At 40.2% G+C, this 19,542-nt stretch overlaps 1 protein-coding gene across 1 annotated transcript; it reads left to right on the forward strand.

Annotated features, from left to right (window-relative positions):
• Positions 1 to 16,696: 16,696 nt before the first annotated feature.
• Positions 16,697 to 18,505, forward strand: LOC123458854 (chromobox protein homolog 1-like). The gene has a single exon (XM_045144674.1). It carries the CDS (start codon positions 16,728 to 16,730, stop codon positions 17,283 to 17,285), a length of 558 nt encoding a protein of 185 aa, XP_045000609.1. The 5' UTR covers positions 16,697 to 16,727; the 3' UTR covers positions 17,286 to 18,505.
• The last annotated feature ends 1,037 nt before the right edge of the window (positions 18,506 to 19,542 follow it).

Consider the following 19,542-nt stretch of genomic DNA (forward strand, 5'->3'; position numbering starts at 1 on the left):
CAAGTTCTGTTTTTAGTTTTTTGTTTTTCTCCAAGTTCTGTATTTTAAGTTAGTTAACTTTGTGTTTTTCTTAACAGTAGACCACATGGTATTTATTATACCAGGAAGCATAAAATTTTAGGTAAATTTGGGTTCTTGAAAAAATGGCTCAGTGAAAACATACATCTTAACTCTTTGTAAAGAGATATTTCTTGTAACTGTGATGCTTGAACACTTGAAAAAAACTGTGATGCTTGAACACTTGAAAAATAAAACTTTCCTCATAAGTGAATTGTAACTTCTTATACTATATTTCATTTTAGTAATCTGTTTTATTTGCACACATCTGTATTTTGATTACTATGTGAAATGAATGTTAGGAAACACAAAATTGAACATTGAAACAAGTGTTATTTGAATAAATGTTGATGTCTTTTATATTCTAGCTATGATAGCAAATGAAATTATTAGTGCACAAGTATTTCAAATGAGCAGATTTTAATTTGCAGTTTTTGAAAAACACTTTAAATAGATTGAATTTAGATACTTCCTACTGTAAGTTCATTTTATATTATACTTTTTATTGGCCATTACCGCAGATATTAAATATTAAAAATTTATGTCTGATTTTTTAAACATAATTTTTGAGGTAAGGTCTCAGTCTAGCCCAGACTGACCTGAAATTTGCTATGTTGTTTCATGCTGGCCTCAATCTCACAGCAATTCTCCTACCTCTGCCTCTTGAGTGCACCACCAGGTCCAGCTCATATCTGTTTTGAGACTGATATTGGAAATAAACTTGGAATTTTCTGACACTGGAATAATAAAATAAATTTTTGCTGGGTGTGGTGGTGCATGCTTTTAATCCCAGCACTTGGGAGACAGAGATAGGAAATCGCTGTGAGTTTGAGGCCACCCTGAGACTACATAATGAATTCCAGGTCAGCCTGAGCTAGAGTGAAGCCCTACCTTGAAAAAACCAAAAAGAAAAAAAAATTATTGAGAAAAGAAAGAGGTGGAGCACAGACACCTCGAAGTTCTTTGACTTCCTCACATGCACCATGGTATGTATGCCTCTCTACACATACATGCACACACACACATATACATACACACATACATACCAACACACACATACACGCACGCACACATAAGAACTCACATACACATGTACGCACACACACATACACACACAAATAAATATACAACTTAAAAAAAATTTTTTTTGTTCATTTTTATTTATTTGAGAGCGACAGAGAGAGAAGGAGGCAGAGAGACACAGAGAGAATGGGTGCGCCAGGGCTTCCAGCCACTGCAAACGAACTCCAGACGCATGCGCCCCCTGTGCATCTGGCTATCGTGGGTCCTGGAGAATCGAGCCTCAAACCAGTGTCCTTAGGCTTCACAGACAAGCACTGTACTGCTAAGCCATCTCTACAGCCCAAATATACAACTTTTAAGTAAAACTGAGTGTGGGGCCAGGCATATCTTCTGAGCTGGAGAGATGGCTCAGCATTAAAGGCACTTGCTTATAAACCTGACACCCTGGGTTTAATTCCCCAGTACCCATGTAAAGCCAGATGCATGAAGTGGTACATGCATCTGGAGTTATTTTGCAGTGGCAACAAGCCCATTCTCTGGAGTGCCCATTCTCTCTCGTTCCTTCTCTCCCTCTTTCTACTTCTCTCCCTCCTTCCTTCCCTCTCTCCCTCTCTCTCTCCTTGCAAGTCTATAATAAATACAAATAAGTTGTTTAAAAAGATAACTTCTAAACTGGTCATGGTGGTGCACGCCTTTAATCCCAGGATTTGGGAGGCAGGGGTAGGAGGATTGCCTTGAATTCAAAGCCACCCTGAGGCTACATAGTAAATTCCAGGTCAGGCTGGGCTACAGTGAGACCCTACCTCGATAAAGCCAAAAAAAAAAAAAAAAAGAAAGAAAGAAAGAAAGAAAAAAAGAAAAGAAAAGATGCCTTCTAACAACCCTGATCTGAACATGGTGCTGCATGCCTATGCTCCTAGCATCTGGGAGGTGGAGGCAGGAGAATCAAGAGTTCAAGGTTATCCTCTGCTACATAGAGAGTTCAAGGCCAGCCTTGAGCAAACAAACAAAAATTAGCATTGTGGGTTTTTTCATGCCTCTTTTCCAAAATATTTGTCTTTAAAGTTGCTATTTTAAATCAATGACTTTTTACAGCTTATTATCCCTAATTTGCTAACAACTTTATTACTAAATACAGTTTAAAGTGTATTTGTTTTTCTTTCTAGCACAAAAGCAACTGATCATATCAGCAACCCACTCATTCTAATTCTACTTTCTACATCTCTCGACTTAAAGCCAGCACATAAAGGCTGGAGTGAGTCACCTTATCCAACACCTGCATAGACAGGATCCCCTAACACTAAGGCTAATTCCATGAAGATTTTATCTTTCTTATTTTTCTACACCTCTAATAATCCTAGCTTAATAACTAGACATGAAAGTGTATCAGAAAAACACTTATAAGAGAGAAAAGAGTAACTGTCCTATATTTCACAAGGCAGAGCAAAATCGGGTATATATAGAGGACAGTGGTCACCATGCTTACCTAACAATGCACAGCAGAGCAGAGCAAATTTCCAGTCTATACGTGTTCTGGATTGTCTTTGCCTGCCTGAAAGCATCCAGAGGTCTTTGCAGAGTCTTCCTGATGCACACCACCTACACACTTCCTTTGTCCAGCTGAGTCCTACTATCCATCTGTTCTCAGTCTAGAAGTTTCTTCTCTTCTTCATGTTGGTGCATAGCAGAGGCCAGGCACAGTGTCTGGCTAGGTTGTGAGTAACAAGTGAACTAACTTACATTTGCAGAAGTAGGGAAAAGAACCACCACAACCGAAAAGCTGCCCTGGGGGTGGTAGTTCACACTGAAATCTTAGCACTTGGAAGGTCAATGATTAGGAGTTCAAGGACAGTCTTGGCTACATAATTAGTTCAAGGATAGCCTGGACTACATGAGATCCTGTTTCAAAAAAGTTTAGCTCCCAGATTATTAACAGTCATTTGGGCTGGGCATGGTGGCACATGCCTTTAATCTTAGCACTGGGGAGGCAGAGGTAAGAGGATCTCTGTGTGTTCAAGGCTAGCCTGAGACTACATAGTGAATTCCAGGTCAACCTGGGCTAGAGCAAGACCCTACTTCAAAAAGATTAAAAATAAACATAAACAAACCTAGTGCTAGAGAGATGAATCAGTAGTTAAGGCACTTGCCTGCAAAGGCTAGCGACCAAGGTTTTTTTGTTGGTGGTGGTTTTTCAAGGTAAGGTTTCATTCTTGCTCAGGCTCTCCTGGAATTAACTATGTAGTTTCAGGGTGGCCTTGAACTCAAGGTGATTCTCCTCTCTGCATCCCGAGTGCTGGAATTAAAGGTGTGCACCACCACACCTGGTGCGACCGAGGTTTTGTTCCCCAGTACCTGTGTAAAGCCAGATGTACAAAGTGGTACGTGCATCTGGAGTTCACTTACAATGGCTGGAGGCCCTGGTGTGCCCATTCATAGTCTCTGTCTCTCTCTCTCTCTCTCTCTCTCTCTCTCTCTCTCTCTCTCTCTCTCTCTCTGCTTAAAAAAAATAAATCAAATATTTTAAAAAAGAAATAAGGGCTGCAGATATGGCAAAGCCAAAGGACCTAGGTTTGATTAGGTAGTACATGCATCTGAAGTTCATTTGCAATGGCTGAAGGCCCTGGTGCGCCTATTCTGTGCCTATTCTCTCTATCTGCCTCTTTCTCTCCCAGATAAATAAAATATTTTTTAAAAGAGGGCAAATGGTGTTGGCTTAAGTAAGAATATCAGGGAGAAAATATTAAAGAGAGACTGAGGAATGAGTGATGAGAAATGAGTAGTGAAGAGAGTTATACCCATGGCTACCCCAAGTTTAGAGAAATTACATAAGTGGCAGGCCCAGAGTTTAGAGGAGATACCCACATGATAGAACTACAGTGTAAGGAAAATGCATATGTGGTAGACTCAGAAACTAAAGGAAAGTCATATATGTAATTAAAGTAAGAAGTTACTCCAAAGTATAAAACAGAGGTAAGCAGAAACAGTGCTCTGCTCTTCCCCTGAATCCAGCCAGGTTGCAGAAGTAGGGAGTGGGGGGATCAGACGTATATGGTGTCCTGCTGTGGCCAGGGCTAGGAGAGGGGGAGAGGGATAAAAAAAGAGCTGGAAGCAGCCTTTATAGTGGATTGAAATGTATTCTTTATTCAGATTCATGTATGTAAAGGGAAGACCAAATTGGTTTGTAGATTCAAAGAAGAGGCTGCAGTGCCAGCCCACCTAGGTGGTAAAGACTGCCCATCTAGGTAGCTGCTAGGCTGTGGACGACAGGGAGAGAGAGAGATAGTGAAAGAGAGAAAGAAAAAGAGAAGGAAAGGAAGAGAGGGAGGGAATGGGTGCAACATTAGTGGTTAAGGTGCTTGCCTGCAAAGCCTAATGACCCAGATTCAATTTTCCAGTACCCACTTAAGCCAGATGCACAAGGTGGAACTTGTGTCTAGAGTTCACTTGCAACTGCCAGAGGCCCTGGAGCACCCATTTTCCCTTCCTCCCACCCCTAGCAAATAAATAAGTCAATAAAAATTATTAAGACCAACCTGGGACTACAGAGTTAGTTTCAATCCAGTCTGGCTAGAATGTCACACTACCTCAAAAGGGAGAGGGGGCCGAGGAAGGAAGGAAGGAAAGAAGAAAAGAAGGAAAGAAGGAAAGAAGCCAGTGAGGTAGTGCACGCCTTTAATCCCAGCACTTGGGAGGGGAGGCAGAGGTAAGTGGATCGCTGTGAGTTCAAGGCCTCCCTGAGACTGCGTAGTGAGTTCCAGGTCAGCCTGGACTAGAGTGAAACCCTACCTCGAAAAAAAAAAAAAAAAAAAAAAGAGTGAGCAAGCCAGGCATGGTGGCACACGCCTTTAATCCCAGGCAGAGGTAGGAGTTTCATCCACAGTTCGAAGCCACCCTGAGACTACATAATGAATTCCAGATCAGCCTAAACAAAAACAAACCAAAAAAAAAAAAAAAGCTAACAAACAGAAAAGATATGCAAAGGAAGCCATTTCTTGAAATGGAAACTTCTAAAGAAGGTGCCCTAAGCATTGCTAAAGTGACAACAGAGGCTTAGTAGATCGGTTTGGTGATAAGCAGCTGCTGGTTGAGAAGACTGACTGCAATTTTAAAATTGGGTAAAAATTCTATCAGACATTACTGCATACTACAGAGAAATCTTACATGTGTGAAACAGTTGATTGATGCAACAAACATCATTGTCTTATCTTAAGAAAGTTTCCCAAATCACCAGAGCTAGAGTAAGACCCTACCTTAAAAAAATAAAAAAAGAATAAAAGAAATTGTCACAGCAACCACCACAATGACTTGGGCTGGAGAGGTGGTTTAGTGGTTAAGCGCTTGCCTGTGAAGCCTAAGGACCCCGGTTCAAGGCTTGATTCCCCAGAACCCATGTTAGCCAGATACGCAAGGAGGCGCATGGGTCTGGAGTTCCTTTGCAGTGGCTGGAGGCCCTGGAGTACCATTCTCACTCTATCTGCCTTTCTCTCTCTGTCGTTCTCAAATAAATAAATTTTTTTAAATGAACAACAACAAAAAAATACAAAAAGAGATTATGACTTGCCAAAGACCCAAATGACTGTCAGCATGTTCTAGCCATAAAATATTTTAAGTGTGTGTATAGGTGTGTACCCCTGTGTGTGCATGTTCACGTGTGCACATATGTATATGGGTGAATGTGCATGTGAAAGATACAAGACAACTTTGAGTGTCCTTCTTCAGATGTTGTCCACCTATCTTGATACAGGGTCTCTGATTGGCCTGGAGTTTACCAGCCAGCCCCAGAGATAACCTTTCTTTGCCTCCCTAACAGTAGTGCTGCCGCAGTGCCTGGCTCTTCTTAACATGAGTTCATGGAATTAAATTCAGACCCTCATTCTTGCATGGCAACCACTGTGCTAACTGACCTATCTCTCCAGGCCCATAAAATAGTTCTAAATTATTGTTGTTTAGACATAATACCATTGCAAAATTGCTTGAGCGTAATGTAAACATTATTTTGAAATGTACTTGGAAACAAAAATGTCCGTGTGAGTTGTACTGGGACATTCACTTTATTATAGTGGCCTAGAACTCTAAGGTGTGCCTATAGCCTATTTCTACTCAGCTATACACCTTTATAGAACTTGTAGCACAAGGCAAGAATTTGCATTTGTAAACATCTAAAAGATAAATATGTTTAAACACAAAAATGTTAGTTCTTAGGCTAGCTGCCTCTCCCTCCCGTTCCCCACAGCTATAACAGGCACTGTACTGTGACTCTCTGGGTCTGTCTATTCTTCACTGATGAAATTGACCAGCATCCTACTGTGATTCTGTAATTCTCATTTCCCCCAAAGGAATTTAGCAGGGTCCTAAGTAACTTTTGTGACCAATGGTGTCATAGGACTGAACCGTGGATATCCAGCTGTCTGCACAGGCACAGTCACAAGACCCCCTTCCTCATGGTGCAGTAATGCCTTCCCCACAGAAAACCCTAAATTGACCACCTTTTCCTTCTAACTAATCACAGGCCTCTTGCCTTTCACTTCAGATTCTGCAGTTCTCACCTAGGGTAGAATAAATCTTATGGTCTCAAGGAATAATTTGTCTCAATGTCCTCTTGAATCCAACCTTACTGAAAGGAGGTAGAGGAAAAAATACAGTATCAAAAATAAAAACTGGGGCTGGAGAGATGGCTTAGTGGTTAAGCACTTGCCTATGAAGCCTAAGGACCCCAGTTCGAGGCTCGGTTCCCCAGGTCCCACGTTAGCCAGATGCACAAAGGGGCGCACGTGTCTGGAGTTCGTTTGCAGAGGCTGGAAGCCCTGGCGTGCCCATTCTCTCTCTCTCTGTGTCTTTCTCTCTGTGTCTGTCGCTCTCAAATAAATAAATAAGATTTAAAAAAAAATAAAAAAATAAAAAATAAAAACTGAAGCTGGGAGTGGTGGCACATGCCTTTAATCCCAGTACTTGGTGAGGCAGAGGTAGGTGGATTGCTGTGAGTTTGAGACCAGCCTGAGATCACATAAGGTCAGATGGGCTAAAGAGAGAGCCTACTTTGAAAAAACAAAGAAAAAAGGTTGTGGGCTGAAGAGATGGCTCAGGGGTTAAAGGGGCTTGCAAAGTCTGACAGCCTGGGTTCAATTCCCATGTAAAGCCAGATCCACATATATCTGAAGTTCAGTGGGGAGAGGCCCTACTGTACCCATTCTCTTTCCTTCTCTTCCTTGTCTCCTTCTCCTTGCAAATAAATAATAAAATGTTTTTTTAAAAATTGTGTGTGTGTATGCACATGAACTATTTTCACTGCTGTCACTACAAGGTCCTCTAAAAATCAGATAAAAATGCCTGCTCTTTTCTTTGTCAGCAGGCAGCCTGAGAGGCATGTTAACTCCACCTAGTATTATCAAATTCACTAGGACAAGTTCCCACTACTAATAGTAACCATATATTCCTTATTCCAAAATATCCCTTACCATCCTAGAAACAGAGTGCCTTTTGTCTCATGAAGTCCTGACCCATGACTCTTCAGGCCTGGGTTGTGTCCTTCAAGGATCTATGTACAGGAAAGAAAAAAACAAAGAACTACTTCAGGGTTTTAAAATAAATCAGTGTCAATTGTGGTGCCCTTGAAACCATAACAAGTTTGTTTGGGCATGTAGTTAAGCCAATTATTTTGAAAATGTTACTGAGATGTTCAGTAAGCAACCACCTCCCAGGCCCCCTTTGCCTACTTTCCCTGCCATTGTTTGGAACTTCTGTTTGAAGTACAATAGCCTCTTTGTTTGCAGAGCCACAGGTAAAATATATTCATGCTCAGAGGTGACAAGATCCCTTCATCATTAATCCCAGATTGACCCCACCTCACCCTCCAGAACTTCTTAGACTGTAAAAGTTCTCCTGAACCTGCCTGTTAAAACCAAGTCCTTTTACCCTGTTCTTGTCTCTTCTAACCTCCACAACAACTCCTTTTTCCTTAAGGCACTTTAAGTGGAGATACTAAGTAGCATTAAGGAGCAAAGAACCTTTTCTTTACCTAGCCAACCAAAGGAATCATCTTGAAATAAGCAAACATAAGATTAGTAAAAAGGGAAAACTTTCTGTCAAAAAAAGAAAAAAAAAAGGTTGTCAATAGTGACCAGAATTAGATGGGCACAGGTTTAACATCCAAATTGCATGATGATTTTTTCCATTACCTAGCAGCTTTCAGAAGACCTACTCACCAGGCAAATTTTCAGGCCAAGGTCAGTCTTGTGAAAATTTTGTTCCACCTAGACAAAGCACATGAAAGCAATATAAAACATATATAAGACTGAGAAGATTTAAATTTTTTTCTCTAAGTATATTTTTAACTTTTTGTTGAAAATTGCATAAGTATAGACAATATGCCATGATCATAATCTTTTCCCACAGCCCCTATTTCTCCCTCCAAAATCTCCCTCCACAGAATCCCTTCTTCTTTCCAATTATATACTCTTCTATTTTGATGCTATCATTTTTTCCTCCTATTATTCAGGTCTTGTTTAGGTGATGTCATGAGTGTCAAGGCTAATTTGTGACTGGGTGACAGCATTGTGAGCAGTCCTCTCCTTCCTTTGGCTCTTATATTCTTTCTGCCATCTCTTTAGCAATGACCCCTGAGCACTAAAGGGAGTAATAAAGATGTCTCAGTGCTGAACACTCCACTGTCACTTTTTCTCAGAAGTTGACCATTTTTTTGAGTCACCTCAGTGGTCACTGCTATCTGAAAAGAGAAACTCTTCTAATCAAAAGTGAGACTAGCATTAATATATGGGCATAAATATAAGTATTTAGAGTTTGGTAGGCATAATATATACTTCTATCCAGACAACAGTAGTAGTTTTCCCAATAGGGTTTATGATCTCCCCAGCTATAGACTTTTGACTAGGTTTTCAGTACCAGACATGAATTCCCTACTTTGGAGTAGGCTTCAAGTCCAATCTGAGCAGTTGGTTTTCCTCATAAAATACATGGCACCATTGTATCACTTAGCACATTTGACTTAAATGGCCAGCTATAAGGCTTGCAGTGTTGATGATTTTTCTCTCCCCCAAAAGGCTGCATGTTGCATAGCTCTTTCCAGCATACTAACAGCTAGTTACGAGGCTTCCAGCTCACCTTCAGCTTGATTTCTCAATGACTTGCAGTCTAATCTTGTGGAGTCTTCAGAAACAGAGTCTTACAATCTAGTTCTGGTGGGCAACCAAGAGCCTTGGCAATAGCCTGTAAAGTTTGGAGGCATCAGGGGCCTCCATGGCCAACAGCTCATTGGAAGGTATACCTTTAGCAATGAAATTTTCTAATAGCAACCTATGGCTTCTGGGCACAACATTATCCACCACCACAGGGTAGTACTGTGTTCTTGTTCATAACAACTTAAACGTTGATTGACCCTTCTCTCTACCATCCCCTTCCCAGGCCCACTTAGACCATTCCACCCCTTGTATTTTGCCCCTCAACCTGTATATCTACTATATCCTCCCCTTAAGCCTTCCCCTCTCCTCCCTCCCTTATAGCTCCTTTCTAGCTTTCTGGCCTCTACTAATAAAAATAGAATAAAAGTAAAAGTACATTTTTATTACCCTGGTCTTTTCCATTCTTTTATACACTGTTATTAGTTCAGAAGTTTATGCATCATGTACACTAAGTAACCAGAAAATATTTTAATATATTTATTTACTTGTGTATGCACTCTGTGTGTGTGTGTGTGTGTGTGTGTGTGTGTGTGTGTGTGTGTGTGTGTACCCAAGGGTCTCCTGCAGCTGCAAACCAACACAAAATACTTACTTTACTTTTTGCTTCTGGCTTTATCTGTGAGTTGGGGAATTTAACCCTAGCTGGCAGGATTTGTAAGTAAGTGACTAAATGTAGAGCCCTCATATCAGCCTCAGAAAATATTTTTCATCTTGGAACTCCATATAAAATTCATAGTACCCAGGCATGGTGGCATTCACCTTTTATCCCAGTACTCAGGAGGTAGAGGTAGGAGTATTGTTGTGAGCTCCAGATCAGTCTGAACTAGAGTGAGTTGTTACATTTGGGGAAAAAAACAACCCAAAAACCTCATAGTAGCTGTGATGAATGTTAAAATAATAGGAGCCTGTTGTGTCCACCACATCTACACTAGGCCCCAAAAGCTGGAAACCAGAAAGAATCCTTCCAAATAACCAACCTGAGACTAAATCGTGGAGAAAATCAAAATTAGAAAGCACTGGGGAAATGGCACAGTGGTTAAAGGTGCTTGGTTGTAAAGCCTGCTGACCTGGGTTCAATTCCCCAGTACCCATGTAAAGATCATGCACCTGGAATTTCTTTGCAGCAGCAAAAGGCCCTGGCATACCCATATTCATACATTCATTCCCTCTCTATCTCTCTCTCATAAGTAAATAAATAAGAGAGAAAAGAACCAAATTTCTCAAACAAGTTAGTTTCAGTTATTATTATGATAAAATTCCCTCAGTCTTCACACTTTCACAAAAGGTAGGATGTGCTGGAGATTTGTTCAGTGATAGAGGTTTTCTTAGCATGCATGAAGTCCTGACTTTCTCACTGCCACAAAATAATAATAATGATGATGATGATGATGATGATAATAATAATAACAAATAAATAACAATGGACTGTTAGCCAGTTAGTTGTTCTCTTGCTCTATTTTGTGGCCCCATCTTCTAACTTGGACAAGATCAGACAAGTACAGGGTAGTATTGCCACTGACAAAGAATTTTATTTTTATTTATTTATTTGAGAGAGAGAGAGAATACGCAACATTGCAAAGGAACTCCAGATGTATGTGCCACCATGTGCATCTGGCTTACATGTATTCTGGGAAGTCAAATCTGGTTTCTTAGGCTTCACAGACAAGTGCCTTAACTGATAAGCCATCTTTCTAGCCCCAGAAACAACTTTGAAATGACCAATGTATGTTTTATTGTTTCTGTTTTGTTCCGCCTTTTACTACCTATTAAAAAAATTTTTTTCTGCTGAAAGAGACTAATGCATTCTATTTTATGGAATGAAATGCTGCCCAATTCTAGAATTGACAATAATGCCAAATGTTGAGCTAAATTGGTACAGTTTTGTTCTTTGACCTTGATATCGGTTGACGTGGGGATCATTGGTCACCAGGACAAAATTGAGCAAAACAAAACACACATCACTAGCAGAAGCTGTTAGGAGAAGCTGCACATTCAAGGGGGATGAAGTGGGCCAGAAGAGACAAAGCTCAGTAGCACAAGCAGCCCCACTGAACAGGGTATTTTGTTGTTGTTGTTGTTTTGTTTCTGTGGTGGTTTGATTCAGGTGTCCCCCATAAACTTAGGAGTTCTGAATGCTAGGTTCCCAGCTGATGGATATTTGGGAATTAATGCCTACTGGAGGGAGTGTATTCTTGGGGGCGGGCTTATGGGCTTTATAACCAGTGTCCCCATACCAGTGTTTGGCAAACTCTCCTGTTGCTATGGTCCACCTTATGTTGGCCAGGGGGTGATGTCCACCCTCTGCTCATGTCATCACTTTCCCTGCTATCATGGAGCTTCTCCTCAAGCCTGTAAACCAAAATAAACCTCTTTTTCCCAAAAGCTGCTCTTGGTTGGGTGATTTCTACCAGCAATGCGAACCGGGATGCAACGGTTTCATTTTGTTGTTGTTTTTCCCCCAAGGTAGGGTCACCCATAAGCCCAGGCTGACCTAGAATTCACTATATAGCCTCAGGCTGGAATCACACTCACAGCGATTCTCTTACCTCTGCCTTCTGAGTTCTGAGATTAAAGGTGTGCATCGCCATACCTGATGAGAGTTGGGTTTTTATGCCCTATCATGTGAGCACTGGGGGCTATCTGCAAAGCACAAGCTGTTCAGCTCATTTTCTTTCTCTTACATGCTGGCTGCTACATGTAGTTCTACACACACTTCATCTATGCATTTTAAATCTTCATACAGGGATATACACTGCAGCCTTATAATAAGCTCCCAGTCACCTTCACACACACTGCAGTGATTCTATACTTGCACCAGTGGCCAGATTAGTTGGCCTGTACACAGAGGTCCAACCGCCTATTCAGCCAAAACATGAAATAATAAAAATAGATATCAAGAGAACTTCTAGTTAAGATGCAGGCATAAGAACCATGACAAAGCAGTCTAGGGGAGAAACAACAACATATATATATTCTTCTATTAAAAAGTGAGATGTATAAGTAATTACCAACTACAGCAGAGAAGTAGAAGAGATTCAGAGCATCAAGAGACCACAGATGCAGGCAGAAGCAATTCCAGTGGCAGTGACACCAGGTCCATGTAGTCACAGCTGCAACGCTCAGCCTAGGCTGCAGGAAGAGCCAGGTGAGGAGATTTGCTCCTCACACTGGCCTCCTTGCACACTCAAGAAATGTGAAGGGAGGACAGCAGGTACAAACAGAGCAGCTCATGAGGAAGAGGATTGCAAGGACCAGTGGGAAAATTTCAGCCACAATCCATGGCCTCTCTTCCTACATCAATAGCCCAAGCACCAGAAAGCACCAGAGCCCTCACCTATACAGCATCCAGCCCAGGCAATCACAGCAGTGACACACTGACTTAGCCAGCCTACCTGAACCCTCAGTGCAGCAAAGACAGACCCAAGCAGGTGCACAGCATAATTGAGTCCAAAGCCACTCCAATGGTAACTGGGATTACACTAGGTCAGGACCTGCCAAAAAAGCCTGGTATATAGGCTTACATCAGAAGTGCAAATTGCACCTTCCATATCAGGGTACATAATATGTTAAATCTGATGAAAGGTCAGATTTTCCATCCTTAAATAAGCTATATTTTGGAGCTGTCATTTGTTGCTTCCTGGCTTATAGTGCTTTTGTTACCTCTTGTATCCTTCACTGGGGAAGGTTCTCACTTGGTCCCAAGCTGATTTGGAATACTCTACAAACCAGGAAGCTTAGCCTCCCAGTTGACAGGATTAAGGGTGTGGGGCAACACAAATCTTAGGGACTGTGATGTTGTTAGAGGATCTGGTTGTCATACCTACTCTTGCATAAATACTCTGTGCTATTTTTCATTGAATGTGTACATTATTTGGTTAAATTTTAGAATCTGCCTGTATTTTGTCCTACTCAGCCTACTTGAATACTCTCATAGCAGGCAAACCCAACCTCTAGGGTTACTCTGGGAGTCTTAAGAGTTAACTCAACATTCTAAGCTCCTACCCTAAACATATATAACATCAGATTGATAGCTACATCTAATAATGCTGCAGATAATTAGAAAATTCAAGCATTAAATTAATTAATCCAAGATGCAAAAATCTCTACATTATATACAAGAAACACAAAAAAGTCAAGACAATATAAATCCACCAAAAAGTATTAATGCATCAAAATGACCTGCAGTGAGACTGATTTAGAGGAAATGCCTGAAAAATATTTCAAAAGAATGACTATAAATATGTTCAAAGAAATCAAAGAGGAAATCGAAACAATCAAAGAAGGCACAGGAAACCAATTTAATGAAATAAGGAGGTCAATACAAGACATAATTGAGGAAATTGAAATTAAAAAAAGAACAAATACTAGCAATGAATAACACAGTCACTGAAAAAAAAAATCTGTGGAAGGGCTGGAAAGATGGCTTATCAGTTAAGGCATTTGCCTGCAAGGCCAAAGGACCTTGGTTCAATTCCCTAGGACCCATGTAAGCCAGTTGCACAGGGGGCACATGCATATGGAGATAATTTGTAGTGGCTGGAGGCCATGGCATGCCCATTCTCTCTCTTCCTCTCTCTGCATCTCCCTCTCTCTCTCTCAAATAAATAAATACATAAAGTTTAAAAAATACTCTATAGAAAATATAATCAGTAAGATGGATGAAGGAGAGAAGAGAATATCTAAACTAGAAGACCAGGTGGCAGATCTAATTGAGTCCAAAGAGCAAGACAAACTAGTAGGAAAGTATGAATGGAAATTTCAAGATATTGGGACACTGTGAAAAGATCAAACATAAAAATTCAGGGTATAGTGAAAGGAGAAGAATTTCACTTATAGAAAAGTATGAGTGGGAATTTCAAGATATTCAGGACACTATGAAAAGATCAAATATAAGAATTCAGGGCATAGTAGAAGGAGAATAATTCCACTCCAAAGGCATAGTAGGCATCTTCAACAAAATCATATAAGAAAACTTCCCCCAAATTGGGAAGGAGATGCCAATGCAGGTACAGGAAGCATTTAGGACACCAAACAGGCAAAACCTGGAAACTCTCCTCACCATGTTATAATTAAACTACCAAATATAAAAACCACAGTAAATATATTGAAAGCAGTTAGAGAGAAAAATAAAGTCACATAGAAGGGCAAGCCCAACAGGATCACAGCAGATTACTAAACACAAATTTTAAAAGCCAGAAGTGCTTGGAACGATGTATTCCAAGTTCTGAAAGATAGCAACTGTCAACCAAGGTTACTTTATCCTGCAAAGCTATCCATTCAAATAGATGGAGAAACAAGGACATTCCACAACAAAAACAGGATATAAAGGAATATTTCTTTTTTTTATGCACTGTTTATATATTTTATTTTTTAATTTATTTATTTGAGAGAGAGAGAGACAGACAGTGAAAGTAGGTTTGGGGCCCACAAGGGCCTCCTGCCACTTAGTGCATCTGGATTTGCATAGTTATGGGGAAATCAAACCTAGGCCATCATGCTTTACAAGCAGAGTGTCTTTAACTACTGAGCCATCTCTCTAAAGGAATATTTCAAGACAAAACCAGCTCTACAGAAAACACTTGAAAGGATCCTCCATGCTAAAGAGAAAGAAAAGCACATATATAAGAAACCTGGAAAAAAACCAAACCATACCAAAATACTAGTTAATACAATGGAGCAAAAGTAAAACTGGAAGAAGTACAAACCAAGACAAATGGCAAAAATAAATACATACCTTTCAATAATAACTATTAATATCAATGGCCTCTATGCCCCAAGCAAAAGGCATAGGTTTGCAGACTGGGTTAAACAGCAGGACCCTTCAGTTTGTTGCCTCCAAGAAACTCACCTTTCTACAAAGGACACTATCTTAGGGTGAAAGGTTGGAAAATGGTGTTTCAAGCAAATGGGCCTAGAAAACAAGCAAGGGTAACTATCCTAATATCTGACAAGGCAGACTTCAAACCAACATTAGTTAGGAAAGATAAGGAAGGTCACTTTATATTAATTAAAGGAACACTCTAACAGAAGGACATTATAATCCTAAACATATATGCACCTAACATGGGGGCTTCCAACTTCATAAAAAAAAAATGATATTAGAACTAAGGTCACAGATAACACCAAACACAGTGGTAGTGGGTGACTTCAACACCCCACTGTCATCAATTGACAGGTCATCTTGGCAAAAATAAACAGAGAGGCATCTGGATTAAATGAAGTCATAGAACAAATGGACTTAACAGACATATATAGGACATTTCATCCAAATGCTGCAAAATACACATTCTTTTCTGTGACACATGGAACATTCTCTAAAGTAGACCATATATTAGGACACAAAGCAAATCTTAACAAAATCTAAACACAGGAAAATTGAAATAATTCCTTGCATTCTATCTGATCACAATAGAATCAAATTACAAATCAATAGCAAGAAAAGCTATAGAGCATACACAGAATCATGGAAACTAAACAATACACTACTAAATGATGAATGGGTCAATGAAGAAATCAAGAAGGAAATCAAAAATTGACAGAATAAAATGATAATGAGAACACAACATACCAAAACTTTGGGACACAATGAAGGCAGTCCTAAGATGAAAATTTATAGCTTTAAGTGCCTATATTAAGAAAATAGAAAGGCCACAAGTAAACAACTAAATGCTTTATCTTAAAGCCTTGGAAAAAGAAGAAGAAGGCAATCCAAAAATCAGTAGATGGGAAGAAATAATAAAGATTAGGGCAGAAATTAATGAAATAAAACAAAAAAAATCCAAAGAATCAATGAATACAAGAGTTGCTTCTGTCAGGTGTAGTGGCATACACCTTTTATCCCAGCACTTGGGAGGCAGAGGTAGGAGAACTGCTGTGAGTTCAAGGCCACCTTGAGACAACATAGTGAATTTCAGGTCAGTCTGAGCTAGAGCGAGACCCTACCTCGGGGTGGAGGGGGAAGAGTTAGTTCTTTGAAAGGATAAACAAGATTGATAAACCCTTAGCAAACCTGGCTAAAAGAAAGAGAGAAGAGACAGAAATTAATAAAATTAGAGATGAATAAGGCACCATCACAACAGATACCCGAGAAATTAAAAAAATTATAGGAACTTGCTATAAGAACATATATTCCGAGCTCTCTGCTTTGGTTTTCACCAACAAGGTCTTACTATGTACCCGTGGCTAGCCTAGGACTTTCTATGTCAATAGAAAGTGATTCTGCCTCTGTCTCCTGAGTGGTAGGATTACAAACTACCACACCAGGCCTCCAAACAATTTTCAAATGGATACTGAAATCCAAATCTGAAATTTTAGGAGCATAGTGGTGCATGCAGGCCTTTAATCCCAACCCTTGGGAGGCAGAACATAGGAGGATCGCTAAATTTGAAGCCAGCCTAGAACTACAGAGTGAGTGCCAGCGTCACCCTTTACACTACAAAGCTGGCGGGCACTATGGGGAAAAAACAAAACAAGAAGAAAGTGGAGGAAGTGCTTGAAGAAGAGGAAGAGGAATATGTGGTGGAAAAAGTTCTTGATCGACGAGTTGTCAAGGGAAAAGTAGAATATCTTCTAAAGTGGAAGGGTTTCTCAGATGAGGACAATACGTCGGAGCCAGAAGAGAACCTGGATTGCCCTGACCTGATTGCTGAGTTTCTACAGTCACAGAAAACAGCACATGAGACAGATAAATCAGAGGGAGGTAAGCGAAAAGCCAACTCTGATTCTGAAGATAAGGGAGAGGAGAGCAAACCAAAGAAGAAAAAAGAAGAGTCAGAAAAGCCACGAGGCTTTGCCCGAGGTTTGGAGCCAGAGCGGATTATTGGAGCTACAGACTCCAGTGGAGAGCTCATGTTCCTGATGAAATGGAAAAACTCTGATGAGGCTGACCTGGTCCCTGCCAAGGAAGCCAATGTCAAGTGCCCACAGGTTGTCATATCCTTCTATGAGGAAAGGCTGACGTGGCATTCCTACCCCTCAGAGGATGATGACAAAAAAGACGACAAGAATTAACTCTCTTGAGTATCAGCCCCTGTCACCTCTTGACTGTGGGCTTCAAGCGGGGAGGGAAGGAATTCTACTTGTCTTCACACCATAAAGGTGGCTTGAGAAGATGTCCTTTAAAGAGCCAGCATAGTTTCTGTGCCCTGCAACAACCCAAGTGCTTTAAAGCTGTTCCAAGCTGTGTAGTTTGTACGCCCATCCCAGTGGAGGGGAAAGGGTAAGTGTTTCAAGGCAACCCATTCTGCACTTTGCTGAGAAAGGCAAAGGGCCTTCTATGAAGGACAAAACCTGCAGAACTGGGTGTGTGGGAGAGCAAAAAAGATACTGTGGATCTTCAGAGAGCATCTCCACAACCCACAGCCTTCTTCCCAATAGTGTTCACTGCATTTTTACAGAGTAGCATGTGTGTAGTTTTTGGCTATTACTGGTGTATTAATGGGGGGGGGGACAGGGAGGAGATGGACAGGACGATTGTGGTTAAAATTAGGGGCCTGATTGGGGAAATGGTGAAGCAATGGAAAGAACAGCTAACTGATGATTTGGTTCTAGGTTCAGAATACTTTACCTTTTCAAAATATTTCCTTGGCACCAGAAAGGTGGACAGTGGAGACTGCTTCAAACCTGTGACGTTTCCTTCCTGAGCATCATGTTGCCCATAAAGGAGAAAGCCAGTTCCTACATTAACCAAAGCTAACATTTTTAAAGATGGAAACTGAAGCAGGAAAAGTTTTAATTGGAGAGTATATTCAGGCAGATCATTTTGCCTCAGAGGTGCTAATATTGAAGTTAGGAGGGGAAAACAGAAAGACCCTTCATTTCCAATCATGGAGTTACAAATAGCAGTTTTTAAACCACTGGCTGAAGCATTGTGGGAAGGGCGGAGGGTGGCACAGGAGATAGGAAAACACTTGGAGCCTGTTTTTTTTCAACTTTGAACTCTGAAACTTAGTGGCAGGGTTCAGTAACTAACAGCACAAATTTCATTGAGTCAATTCAAGGGTTGAATACTTCAAAAAGCCCTGGTCTCAGGAGACAAATAGTTTTCATATTGGGGTATAGATTGACTTGAAAACACAAAATAAAACCTAAAGATTAACATACCCAAAATGCTCTGTCTTGAATCATAAGACCCATCAATTCTTGGTATTGTCTAGACCTACATCTAGAGCTACATTGTTAAATCACTTTAGGCATGTGTTAGATGTCTGAAATTTTTGTTTAAATGTAAACTTCATACCATACTGTCAGTTTTTGTCTTAATAAAACTATAGATTTATAAAAAAAAAAAGAACATATATTCCATTAAGTTTGAAAATCTGAAAAAAAATGGATGATTTTCTTGATTTATATGACCTACCTAAATTAAGTCAAGATCAGATTAACCACTTAAATATACCTATAATAAGTAAGGAGATCCAAGCAGCTATCAAAAATCTCCCAACTAAAAAAACTCCAGGCTGGGCATGATGGTGCACGCCTTTAATCCCAGCACTCAGGAGGCAGAGGTAGGAGGATTGCCATGAGTTTGAGGCCACCCTGAGACTACATAGTTAATGCCAGGTCAGCCTGGACCACAGTGAGACCCTACCTCAAAAAACCAAAAATTAATAAATAAATAAATAAGTAAAAATAAAACTGCAGGCTGGAAGCTGGAGAGATGGCTTAGCAGTTAAGGCATTTGCCTGGGAAGCCAAAGGACCTAGGTTAAATTCCCTAGGACCCAAGTAAGCCAGATGCACAAGGGGCATATGCATCTGGAGTTCATGTGCAATGGCTAGAGGCCCTGGTGTGGCCATTCTCTCTGTGTATTTCTCTTCTCTCTCTCTCTCCTTGCAAATAAATAAATAAAATTTTAAAAAATGTCCAGGCCCAGATGGATTTACTGGTGAATTTTATCAGATGTTCATGGAAGAACTAACATCAATGCTTATTAAACTTTTCCATAAAATAGAAGAAGGAATCCTACCAAACTCTATGAAGCCAGCCTCACCCTGATACCAAAACCAGACAAATATAAAAAAAAAGAAAAAGAAAATTACAGACCAATCTCCCTCATAAACATACATGTAAAAATTCTCAAGAAAATATTACCCAAGAGAATAAAAGAATATATCAGAAAAATCATTCACCCCAACCAAGTATGCTTTATCCCAGAAAGGCAGGAATGGTTCAACATATGCAAATCAATAAATGGAATGCACTATATAAATGGACTGAAGAACAAAAATCATATGATCATCTCGTTAGATGAAGAAAAAGCATTTGA

This window comes from Jaculus jaculus, chromosome 2 (assembly GCF_020740685.1).
Source record: "Jaculus jaculus isolate mJacJac1 chromosome 2, mJacJac1.mat.Y.cur, whole genome shotgun sequence".
NCBI lineage: Eukaryota > Metazoa > Chordata > Mammalia > Rodentia > Dipodidae > Jaculus > Jaculus jaculus.

Bases quoted from the DNA above. Each gene is read 5' to 3' on its own strand.
- LOC123458854 (XM_045144674.1), top strand. From the start codon at position 16,728: ATGGGGAAAAAACAAAACAAGAAGAAAGTGGAGGAAGTGCTTGAAGAA.